The sequence below is a fragment of the Octopus sinensis genome, linkage group LG2, assembly GCF_006345805.1.
Source record: "Octopus sinensis linkage group LG2, ASM634580v1, whole genome shotgun sequence".
Taxonomy (NCBI): Eukaryota; Metazoa; Mollusca; class Cephalopoda; order Octopoda; family Octopodidae; genus Octopus; species Octopus sinensis.
The window spans coordinates 141,175,729-141,188,918 of record NC_042998.1 but is presented as its reverse complement, the minus strand read 5'-3'; the positions used below and the strand labels follow the sequence as shown (position 1 = coordinate 141,188,918).

Genomic DNA, 13,190 nt, shown 5'->3' with positions numbered 1-13,190 from the left:
ACACATACACAGTATATTAGATGATCTTTAATTTGAATGTTTAATATCCTTTATATACTGTTTTTTTATGTCAGTTGCTGTTTAGTTGATGTTGTTTAATGCATCTATATATATATATGTATCTATATATATATATATATATATATATGTCTTGTAGTTTATTTTTCTTTCCTTTTCTCTTCTTAGCAATTAAGTGAATGCCTTGATGATTTTGGCTGTAATTGGAAAATTGATCCTGGAGATGGTGCTTTTTATGGACCAAAAGTAAGGAACCAATCATTTCAGATTTTTTTTGTGTGTTTGATAAACCATAAAATATCCATGTAACATATCTAAGTAACAACTCAATATTTTCTACTTCTGTTTGATATCACCTAGTTTACTAGCACAATGATATCAAAACTAATATCAATGTGGTAATTACTTGCTTATAAATCACTATAATGGGCTATTACCATTATATCCTACTTTGTAGATTGACATCACAATCTTGGATGCGTTACAGCGGCCGCACCAATGTGCTACTATCCAGCTTGACTTTCAGTTACCTCTTCGATTCAATCTCTCTTATATCAGGTAAGTTTCAATCTGTGCATTTGTTATCCAAATCTCTTCCATACTCCTTTAGCTGTTCCTTAACCATTTAGCATTCAGATTACTCTGTCAAATGCAATGCTTATTCATTCACATCGTTTTGAATTAATCATGTATTACCTCATAGCTTCTTGATCTTGATGATGTGATTGTTTATTTTTAGAATGACATTGTAGGGTAGGTGTGAAAAGCCGAATCTAACCAGTTTGAACATAAAACAGACAGACTATTTGGGCCACATATGGACAATTCAAATGCTGATGGGTTAATTTAGGCGTTTGCAAAGTTTTTCTTATGGCATACCCTTTCATCGTTCCAACAATGTTAGTGTACTCAATGTGAAGAATACAGTATAAAATGGTTGGATACCATAGTACAAACAATAAACATATATTGTTAGTTATTAATTTAATTTTATGTAAAGAGTTGAGGAGTCTTGTCTTGTGAAAAATGCATCCATTAAATTCTTTAAAATGGTTGGCATTAAGAAGGACACCCTGTCATAGAAACCATACCAAAGTAGACATTGGGGTTTGGTACAGCCCTCTGGTTGGTTGGATCCTGTTGAACTGGCCAGCATGGAAAACAAATGTTAAACAATGATGTTGACGAGTTCAAATCCTGCCACTGTCAGTTTTGCCTTTCATCCTTCAGAGGTTAAAATAAAATACCAATCAAATGCTGGAGTCAATTTAATTGTTCCCTACCCCCAAAATTTCAAGCCTTGTGCCGTGGTCAGCTTTACCTTTCATCTGTGTGGAATTAATACAGTCAGTTGTTTCCTCCCCCAAAATGTAACATTTAATTAAAAATTTCATTTAATTTAATGTTATCTTGGCTTTCTCTCTCTCCAAGTGACTCAGAGAGATATGACCACATATCATTCTCAATTGATACAAAATTTGTTTTTCGTTATAAACATTGTTGAATACTTCATTTTCTGAGATAAGTCAATGGGAACTGCAAAAATTTTCCCATGCATTTTCTAGACACACAAGTTGCATTTTATTGGTCATGATTACTTCGGAATTACAGGGTTTTCACAAACCTCACATTCTCCAATATTTTCTCTCATATACCTCTAGAGGTACATGTACCCTAGTTTGAGAAACCCTGCCCTTTTTTTCATGTTTCAAAGTTAGTTTCATTATTTAAAGCACTTTAGAAACACTGCCTGTGGGGTTAAGGTACTGGACTACTGACCATAACATCATGAGTTCAATCTTAACTTCAGCTCATAATGTCCCATATGGTTAAAAGAAGAGAGGGTTTCTGGTTATAAAAATTACCAATCCTAACAATTTGTAAATTTGGGTATTTTTAATTACCCACTCGTGAAAGGTTAATGGTTTTCTTTTCATGAACATAGTATTTTACCCTTTCATTATTAAGACACCCTTCAGTCATGAATGACCACGGGATTACACCTAGAAAGTTACCCACTGAGGCACAAGTCCTGGCAATTTTTTAATTCATATTGTGTGTTTGACATGGTCCAATTTTTAACAACAATCTACATCATGTCTTCTCATTTCTTCTGATCATCTTCTAGTGGAGAAGGTGGTGACAAGAAAACACCTGTGATTGTCCATCGTGCTATTCTTGGTTCTGTTGAGAGAATGATTGCTATCCTTTGTGAAAACTATGCCGGGAAATGGTAAGCAGCAAAAACATCTTTGAGTTTTTCTTTTCTATTTTTTTATCAATATTGAAATGTAAGTCTATTATGCATGTTATACATCAATGCTTTGCAATCGGTATACTGCAGTGTAGCCTGAATATAATTTTTTTCCCTATACTTTTACTTTTTTTTAGTTCAAGCATTTTGTCAAATTTTGAAAAAAATATAAATGTACTTCAAGTGAAAAAGAGTTGTGGAACATTGTTCTATGTTATTCGATTCATTTTATTGACACAAAATTAAAAGGATACAAATATCTGAGAGGTCTGTGATGCAACTTATCAAATTCAGTACAAACTTCGACTAGTCTTTCAAACAACTGTTTATGTCTCTTTATCAGACAAGACAGAAAGCAACTTGATTTTTTTCCCCTTTATTACGTAGACAGACAAGAGAAATAGTTCTGAACACATAAAGGTCTGTCTCTTGCTCTCAAAATATATTCATAGAAATATAGAATCTATTGTTTGTCTTTATTATTTCTCTATGATTTGAGAGAAAGTGTATGTGTGTGTGTATGTATATATATATATATATATATATATATAGTCAATTCAAATGAACAATCAATTAAAATAAAAAATAATGAAATTAACGGACAACGAGAAGATGTGTACAAGGAATGTATTAGCTTGATGGTATGTGAAAAGATAGAGTTTGATGTTTTGAGCATAGCTCTTCATCGGAAAGGAGAAAGGGAAAAGTCCAAAGAAGGAAAAGAAATCGCCAACAGCATGTGTGGTTATATAACAAGCACCTTTCAGGCATTGGGTCCCATGGAGGCAATGACAAATAACCGAGACTTTGTTAATATACCATGCTTGAGTAGAAGACCCATCAAGCTAAGTGGTATCCTAGTCATGGCAGATACCGGTGTCACGCAACTGGCACATAAAAGTACCGATTACACTCTCAGAGTGGTTGGCATTAGGAAGAGAATCCAGTTGTAGAAATCAGACTGGAGTCTGGTGCAGTCCCTCAGCTTACCAGCTCTGGTTAAACCGTCCAACCCATGCCAGCATGGACAATGGATGTTAAATGATGATGATGATACATAGAAAGAGAGAGCAAGAGAAAGATCAAATAGCACAAATGGAATGCAGGGAATAAGAGACGTATATATATATATGCTAGAGGAATGACTATGTGGTTTAGAAGTTTGCTCACAACCAAGTGCTATCAGATTCAGTTTCACTTTGTGGAACCTTGGGCAAGGATCTTCTACAATAGCCCTAGGCTAACCAATACCTTGTGAGCAGGTTTGTTGGAAGTCATTGTATGTAGATTATTATCTCAATTTTCTATCTTTTACTTGTTTAGTAGACAAGTTTATGTGAATTAAATATAACCAGACTATATCACTCTATAATTTCTCTATTTCTCTATCTCTAGGCCTTTCTGGCTTTCTCCACGCCAGTCCATTGTTGTTCCTGTTGCCCCACCGTTTGATGATTATGCTCAACTCGTAAGTGTAGCTTGGTTTTATAATGTTTTTCCTTTCTATTAAAACAACCATAAGATGCTTCCGATTCTTCCTGTTGTATCATCATATGATCTTTATATACCTTATTGGGTTGTATCAAATTGGCTGTGTGGTTAAGAGATTGCTTCTTAACAGTGTGTATATATATTATTTATTATTAAATTGAATGTGACACATCCATTTCCAAGTGTTTCTCTGTGTGTGTGTGTATATATATATATATATATATATCATCATCATCATCATCGTTTAACGTCCGTTTTCCGCGCTAGCACGGGTTGGACGGTTTCGACCGGGGTCTGGGGAGCTCGGGACTGCCCCAGGCTCCAGTCTAGTCTGGCAGTGTTTCTACAGCTGGATGCCCTTCCTAACGCCAACCACTCCGCGAGTGTAGTGGGTGTTTTTTACGTGCCACCTGCACAGGTGCCAGAGGGGTCTGGCATCAGCCACGTTCGGATGGTGCTTTTTATGGGGGGGGGGCAGAAATATAGGGGAGCACCAGTGGGAGGGGTGGTTCAGAGGACAGGTACTAGGCAAGTAGAACGTAGGATATCGAGAGAGGGGTAATGCATGGTGAATAGCGTATTGAAGAGGGGGGTTCAAAGAGTAGACACCTATAATGGTGGTGGGGGGGTGCAGAAATATAGGGGAGCACCAGTGGGAGGGGTGGTTCAGAAGACAGGTCTAGGCAAGTAGAACGTAGGATATCGAGAGAGGGGTAATGCATGGTGAAATAGCATATTGAAGAGGGGGTTCAAAGAGTAGACACCTATAATGGTGGTGGGGGGTGTGCAGAAATATAGGGGAGCACCATTGGGGAGGGGTGGTTCAGAGGACAGGTTCTAGGCAAGTAGAACGTAGGATATCGAGAGAGAGGGGTAATGCATGGTGAAATAGCGTATTGAAGAGGGGGGTTCAAAGAGTAGACACCTATAATGGTGGTGGGAGAAACGACATCCGGTATAGTTGGAGCAAAATAGAGATATCCGGTATTGGTGGTGGGGGTGGGTAGGGCGGGCGCGCCGCGAGAATCGGCAGCCAATTTCTATCAGCCCTGTAAGGGAGATAGATCTTAAATATCTATAACGATAACTAGTGAATTATACAGAATATGCAAAAACGAGGCGAGGCTGAAATAGTAAACAGAGTGGCGACTAGGGGGATCAGAATAATAATAAATAATAATAATAAATAGAGATACAGGATGAATTAAAGTTCAAAGATTTCTTATCTTGGGATCACTTCGTTTACGGACAGACTTGGCAAAAGGAATTCGGAATCAAGAATGAGGCAGGTTACTAGCTTAAGTATGCATATATATATATATATATATATATATGTCTGTGTGTGTGTGTTTGTGTTTATTAAGGCTACCATTGGTTTCATGTTAAGAAAATATCTTAACAATTTTTCAAGCTGATCACACGGATGAATGGTGTTTGTCTCCATTTTGAATAAAATTGTGTTCTATCCAAATGGAGATGAAATGGTGTCTGCTCGAAAAATTGTTAAGACAAAGATATTTTCTCAACATGAAACTAATGGTAATCTTAATATACAAATAAAGAAATTTAATCCACCGGTGTGGTGTTGAGCACTCATTCTCATTTATATATGTATATATATATATATATATATATATATATATATATTTAATTATGAGGATTCTTAATCAAGGCTCATCAACCGGTAGAATACCAGAAATGGCTAGGTATGATGACATAGAGAAGTGAACACAAATGGCTTTTAAAAGTTAACACAGATGTATACCATTAAGTATACATTCTAGTAAAGAAAAAATATTGGATTCTGTGTCTATGAATGCAATCATTATTGTGTATGTAAAATAGAGATTTTTAATAGCTTTTACTCTTCTCTATGAATCCCTTACAGGTGAGCAAACAAATTCATGATGCTGGATTTATATGTGATGTAGATTTAGATCCTGGTACTACCATGAACAAGAAAATCCGCAATGCTCAGTTGGCTCAATATAATTTCATATTTGGTAAGTGGACATTGTTGTTTGTTTTTTTTTGGTCTGGGTCACCCTCAAGCTGGCCAGCTCTTGTCAAACCATCCAACCCATGCTAAAAATGATGATGATGATGTTTTTCTTTTAACATGACTAAGAAAATTTATGAAATTCGTCAGCAGTACTGATGAGTTCATTGAAAGATTTCAGCCTTTCCAGTATTTCTCTGCATAGATTTCAGAACACGATTTTAATGGTAAAAATTGTCACTATACTTAGTCTCTTAATATATACCTTGAGAGCTGTTAGAATTTCTTTCCTTATTTAGTGACTTCACTAGTGCTGGTGCCTTGATAAAAAAACAGCACCCAGTACATTCTGTAAAGTGGTTGGTATTAGGAAGGACACCAAGCTGTAGAAAATTTGCCAAAGTAGACACAGCTGTCTGACTAATGCATCCTGTTGAACTGTTTGACTCTAATCCCAACATAGAATATGGACATTAAATGATAATGATGTTTGATTTAGCTCGTAATGTCAAACACTAAGCAACAAAATTCTAGAATATATCCTTTTATTCTAACATCTTCATTTGAACTGCTGCTTCTCTGGAGCTCACTACCATTGTCTTATTTGCCTCTGGTCTGTGATATTCGGTCTTTTCAGCTTTCTATCAATGGACATCATTTGAATTTGTGAGCCCTTTTCTTTTCCTTTGTAATCCTTCAGAAAATTATAATAAAAGAAATATACAATTAATACACATAATCATCATCATTTAACATCTGTTTTCCATGCTGGCATGGATTGGATGGTTTGACTGAAAACTGGTAAGCTGGGGAGCTGTTCTGAGTTCCAATCTGATTTGCATGGGTTCTATGGCTGGACGCCCTTCCTAACTCCAACCACTCCAAGAGTGTAGTGGGTACTTTTTACGTGCCACTGGCATGGGTGCCAGTTATGTAACACCGGCATCAGCCATGGCTATGATTTAACTTGGCTTGACAGGTCATTTAATTAATCCTTTATAATACATAGATAATTTGATTTCATTTATAATGCATAGACAATTTGATTTCATTATTTGAGGGTGATTTAATCTTAATTATGGTAATGTAGTTTGGGGTTATTAATTATTCTTTAATGATAAATAACATTAATTTGTAACATATTCATTTCAGTTGTTGGTGAGAAAGAGGTGCAGAATCTAACTACTAATGTACGTACCCGAGATAACAAGGTCCATGGTGAACATAGCATTGTCAACATCATTGAACGTTTCAAGGATTTGAACCAGAGTAAAATACCTGATGCTGAAGAAAAATTCTAAGATCAATAAATCAATATGTACGTTGTTTCATCTCTATTGAACACATCTAGAACATACTTTCTCTTCTGAAATAACATTTGTCTTCTTCTGTTCCATTTTGTTTTGTTATTTGTTGCAAGGTGAGTCTTTGTTGTTGTTGCTCTTTAGATTCCATTTTACTCCTGATTAGGCAGAGCTATGATCGTAGACTTTTCATCATGTAACTAGGAATACATCATCCACAGAGACTTTCTGGTGTGATGTTCTTTTTTCATGATAACATAGTGTTTTTCAAGGGAAGTCTAACTTATTTCTGATAGACTGAGCAACTACATGGAGGCTTCTTCTTGTAGGCTGGGTGGTGGAAGTAGTAAAGTGCTATTTAAATTAAATATCTGTTTTTTTATCAAATATCTTACATGTCAATATAGACTTCATGACAAAGGTGCTGTGGCTGAATGGAACAATAAAATCCAAAAACACTTCAATATGTACCCAAGCATGGCTATATGGTTAAGGAGTTAGTTTCACAGCCATGTGGTTCTGGGTTGACCAATACCTTGTGAATAGAAATTGGGTGGTGGGAACTGTGCAGAAGTTTGCCATGCGCGCGTATGTATACACATGGTGGTAGTGATGTTCCTGAAGGGAAATAACTCTAAAAAAAAAAATGAATGTAAATGGATAAAGTGAACTTAACCATTTGCTGAATAGATAGTGACAAAATAATACAGACCAAGTGCTAGGTTGTAGGTTGACACAACTAAAACACTTGAAGGCTGTACTGCAACAGGGTCACAGTGCAATGAGTGAAACTAGTAAAGGAGTAAATGGAAAAAAAACAGTATTTTTATAACTGGAATGCCATAAAGAATATACCCAGGGATGCAACAGCAAGTTTATATTTACATCAGTTGTTTGTAATAGGTTTGGCTCATTGATAAAAAATAAATTTGTCAGAAGCATGTATTTTTTTGAAAGCTGTAAAATTCTGCTCTGAATAAACTCTTCATCTAACCCTTACTAGCATGAAAAAATGGATGTTAAATAACACCTCTATGTCATTGTATACACTTCGCCAGACTTTTTTTTAAATATTTAATCGATTTTCTTTTTCTTTTTTTGCAGGTACACCTGTTTTTTTTCCTTCATGATTGCCAAGTTTTGGAATGGCTCTTTGGTACCATTCCTTAATTGATGTGCCTCTGTTAAACTATACTTACTGCTTACTGTTTCATTATAAATTCTTCTGGTGGTACCATTCTCTATATGTCTCCCTTTATGTATATATGAAAATATATATACATATATGTATATGTGTGTGTATGTATGTATATATATATATATTTATACATACATACATATATGTATGTATATATATATATAGATAGATACAAATATATGCAAATATATGTGTGGACACACACATACACACACTTTAGTCTATGTACAAGAGCATTTGGTCAATAAAATTCTCTAAAACATTTTCAAGTTTGACTAATTTAATTGTAGATATTGTTGTCATGTGTTTCATTGTCATCATCATCCATCATTTTGAATCCAGGTTTTGTCGCCATTAACAGGGGTGGCTCTCAATGCCATAGCAACTGCCCTCACACCATCTCCCCATCTTGCTTGGTTTCGGGTGTCCTCTCTTCTCAAGCCAACCCTCCCAATCTACTCCTCCATCTGTCCCCTCCACATTTTCCTCAGTCTACCTCGCTTTTGCTGTTCATTTACCTCAAACTCTAGCACCCTCTTCAGAATATGCTCCTCATACCTCCTCAACACATGTCCATACCACTGCACTCCATTTGCCCTTGCCAGCCATTCCACTGATTCCTCTGATCCCACCATCCCCTTTAAGTCCTCCGTCCTCTTATCAAACAGCCTCACGCCACACATTTCTCTCACCATTGTTCTCTGACTCCTTCTCAAAATTGCCATATCTCTCTCTCTCAAACACCATGTCTCACTCATACAGCATTGCAGCTCTCACACAACTCCTATAGACCTTTCCTTCCGTCTCCAATGAGAACCTTTTCCCATATAATAATGCTCCACATTCTCTGAACTTCACCCAACCAAGTCTCACTATTGCTGTCACAGCTGCTTCACATCCACCTTATCTCCCAAATAACAGAACCCTCTCACCATTTCCACCTTGTCACATAGTGTTTCCCTTTTTACTTTTTACATTTACTTTTCCGTAATTGCAATGGTGGGACACAATTTGTTGAGGTAGAATTTCAAAGGGCTGATGCTCATTTTGTTGCCACTCCCCACACCTATTTCCAAGCCAGGGAATATTTTCCCCATGGTCAGGCATGAATTTCATGGAAGACTAGAAAAGAACATTTCTTGTGTGTTGTACAGTGGATGCTCAGTTGCTGTTATTACATAATGAAAAGACATGGACATATACACAAATACATACATTTTATATTTCAATGGGAGGTGCAGGCATGGCATTGCTTCCAAACCACATGGTTCAGGGTTCAGTCCCACTGTGTGGCGTCTTGAGTAAGTGTCTTCTATTACAGCATCAGGCTGACCAGTGCCTTGTCAATGGATCTGGTAGATAGAAACTGAAAGAAGCCTGTTGTATATATATATATATATATATATATATATATATATACTTTTATTCTTTTACTTGTTTCACCCATTTGACAGCAGCCATGCTGGAGCACCACCTTGAAGGGTATTAGTTGAATGAATCAACCTCAGGACTTTTTTTTTAAAGCCTACTACTTACTCTATCAGTCTCTTTTGCTGAACTACTAAGTTATGGGGAGATAAACACACAACACTGGCTGTCAAGCAGTGATGGTGGAGACAAACACATACACAATGACATACAGGTTTACACATACACTCACACACACATATATATCAGGCACTTGCCATCAGTAATTACTCAGAGTAGACAGTTAGTGACCTTTATGTAGTAAAACAGAGAAAATAAGCAAATCATAGATGCGCAACTGAGTTGAAGGCAGATCTGTTTCTGCTTTTATAGCACAAAAAGAAAACAGTGTTGTAGAAATGTACATAGCAGAAATATGCGTAGCTTAAATACTAAGATTGAAAAGCAGGGGCAAATTATACCTACCTAATCTGCAAAAGAATAAAACATTTTGCAATTTTATGCATAATAATCAGACTAACCTTCGTAATTTTATTGAATTAGGTGCATATTTTGCCATGAGAGGAAAATGTTGCTATCGATCTATTTTATTTAAGGCAGGCACTGCCTACCTTGCCTACCTTGAATAAAATAGATCAATGGCAACATTTTCCTCTCATGGCAAAATATACAACAGGCTTCTTCCAGTTTCCATCTCACAAGACTTTGGTCAGCCTGAGGATTTAGTAGAAGACACTTGGCCAAGGTACCACACATTGGGACTGAACCTGGAGCAAGCTTCTTATTTCTTTATTGCCCACAAGGGGCTAAACATAGAGGGGACAGACAAGAGGATTAAGTTAATTACATTGACCCCAGTGCATAACTGGTACTTAATTTATCAACCCCGAAAGGATGAAAGGCAAAGTCGACCTCAGCAAAATTTGAACTCAAACGAAATACTGCGAAGCATTTCGCCCGGTGTGCTAATGTTTCTGCCCTCTTACCACACAGCCATGCCTGTCCCTGTAACTTAACAGTTCGGCAAAAAGAGACTAATAGAATTAGTACCAGGCTTAAAAAAGAAGAAAAGTACTGGAGTTGATTCATTTGACAAAAAGTTCTTCAAGGTAATGCTCCAGCATCGCCACAGTCTAATGACCGAAACAGATAAAATATAGAGGATTTATATATAACATATACATACACACACGCTCAAGAGGTTTTTTTTTTATAGTTCCAACAAATTCTATTTATGTGATTATGGTTGGCTCAAAACCTATAATTGAAGACACTTGTCCAAAGTGCAATGCTGTGGGACTGAATCCAGAACCACATGGTTGAGAAGCAAGCTTCTCAACATCTCAGCCACATTTGCATCTCTGAATCCAAAGGTATAATCAAAAGTTTTTTAAAGAAATTGTAATGGTATGTTTTAAACCACATTCATACTGTCCTTACCCAAACTCTTTCTCTTAAAGCCTTTTTCTTTTACTGTGTATTGTTGCAATTTTGTGTGTTATGGTCATCTCTGAAGATTTCTTTGTAGAAATTCTAGCCAGTACTGATTTTGTTATGACGTTTCGTATCTGAAAGGTTAGATGCAAACAAATAATGAGATTGAAGATGAAAAAGTTGATAATGGAGTTTTTGCTTCTTCATCAGCTCCTATAGGCACAGGAGTGGCTGTGTGGTAAGTAGCTTGCTAACCAACCACATGGTTCCGGGTTCAATCCCACTGCGTGGCATCTTGGGCAAGTGTCTTCTGCTATAGCCCCGGGCCGACCAATGCCTTGTGAGTGGATTTGGTAGACGGAAACTGAAAGAAGCCTGTCGTATATATGTATATATATATATGCATGTGTGTGTGTTTGTGTGTCTGTGTTTGTTGACAACCGATGCTGGTGTGTTTACGTCCCCGTCACTTAGCGGTTCGGCAAAAAGAGACCAATAGAATAAGTACTGGGCTTACAAAAAGAATAAGTCCCGGGGTCGAGTTGCTCGACTAAAAGGCGGTGCTCCAGCATGGCCGCAGTCAAATGACTGAAACAAGTAAAAGAGTAAAAGAGAGAGTATTAATCATCCACAAACTCATTGCTTAACTCTTTGGAGACAGAGCCTCATTTGGTGTTTCAGTGTCAAGAAGACATAGTTCTTTTCACAAGGCCTGTAGATGACATGTACTTATTTTTCAAAAACAAATTATGAAAAATAAAGTAATTACTTTATATATATATATTCTAGTGGGAAATTGAATGCAATCTTCTTCGTCATTTAACTTTTCGGACGATAGATTGGCCCTGTCATCTTCTAAGGGTTACATAGCCACTACATAAAGCAGTATAGCATTATTGGACATACCAATTTACATATTAATCCCTTCATTACCATATTTATTTTGAGATGCTCTGTGTTTCTTTCAATTAATTTTAAATATAACAAAGAATTTAATAAAATAACTTAGTCATCATTAAACAAGTGTTAGGAACATAAATTGTGACTAAGGTTTGGTGGAAGATTTTGATTCAAAACTTATGAAAACAAGACATCTGTACTACAGAGCCAGAGGCAGTTTCAGCCTGGTTGGTACCGAAAGGGTTAAACACATTCCTGGATGCTGGTAAAAGCATTGATTATAGACACAATGGTGATTTTTTAAAAATAGTAATTTCGGGGGAGGCAGGTAAGTTGATTATTGTGACCCTTGCTCTGAACTGGTACTTAGTTTATCAACCCCAAAAGGATGAAAGGCAAAGTCAACCTCAGTGGAATTTGAACTCAGGACTGAAAAGACAGAAGGAATGTACTAAGCATTTTGTCTGGCATGCTAACAATTCTGCTAGTTTATGAAATTATTGGTTTCAAATTTTAGCACACTGGGGTCAATGTAATCAACCATCCCTCCTCCAAAATTGCTGATTTTGTGCCAAAACCAACATTAGTATGTAACTTGTATTTCTATCAAGTACACATTTGTAGATTTGATAACATCTTGCATTTCACAATACTATATAATGTATTATTTGTTTAATATTGTTAAAATGTAAGCTTCTAGTTGAGATTATTTCTGATAATGTTCTTGGGAAATGTATGAATATTACCATGATCTTGTTGCCCACTTAAATGTGTTATGTTTTTAGCAGGTACGACACATGTCCCTGGCCCTCGCATTACAAATCCTTGTTTCTCAGGAATGATGTATAGAACGAAGGAAAGAAATATGAGAAAATGAGCTTTCACAAACTATAATACTTTATTTATTCACTAAATAAAATAATACAGCAAACCAGGTGGATACATCATGAAGATAACTGTCTGTAGTAATCATACATAGTTTCTCAACTCAGTTGAAATTTGGTTATAAGTGATTGGCAAACAGGAACAAAATGATGTGAGTGTGACATAGCTTCCTGGCAATGTCTCTCCTCTCACTGAAAATTCTGACCTCACTTGTGAAAATGAAAAACCATGCTATTTAAAGACAAAGGTTAAAACAGGCATTTGATTTTGTCGTGTTGG

The 13,190-nt window shown here is 36.4% G+C and overlaps 1 protein-coding gene across 3 annotated transcripts in view; it reads left to right on the top strand.

Annotated features, from left to right (window-relative positions):
* Positions 1 to 8,338, top strand: part of LOC115229548 (threonine--tRNA ligase 1, cytoplasmic) — a 35,975-nt gene extending 27,637 nt beyond the window's left edge. For 2 of the 3 annotated variants that reach the window (XM_029799890.1, XM_029799882.2), the window contains exons 15-21: positions 187 to 264; positions 476 to 576; positions 2,147 to 2,251; positions 3,668 to 3,740; positions 5,652 to 5,766; positions 6,915 to 7,080; positions 8,171 to 8,338. In XM_029799890.1, the coding sequence (XP_029655750.1) occupies positions 187 to 264; positions 476 to 576; positions 2,147 to 2,251; positions 3,668 to 3,740; positions 5,652 to 5,766; positions 6,915 to 7,063 (621 nt within the window). In that variant the 3' untranslated portion in view covers positions 7,064 to 7,080; positions 8,171 to 8,338. Of the gene's footprint in view, positions 1 to 186; positions 265 to 475; positions 577 to 2,146; positions 2,252 to 3,667; positions 3,741 to 5,651; positions 5,767 to 6,914; positions 7,183 to 8,170 lie in introns of all 3 variants that reach the window. The other variant, XR_004997608.1, reaches the window with a different exon arrangement.
* The last annotated feature ends 4,852 nt before the right edge of the window (positions 8,339 to 13,190 follow it).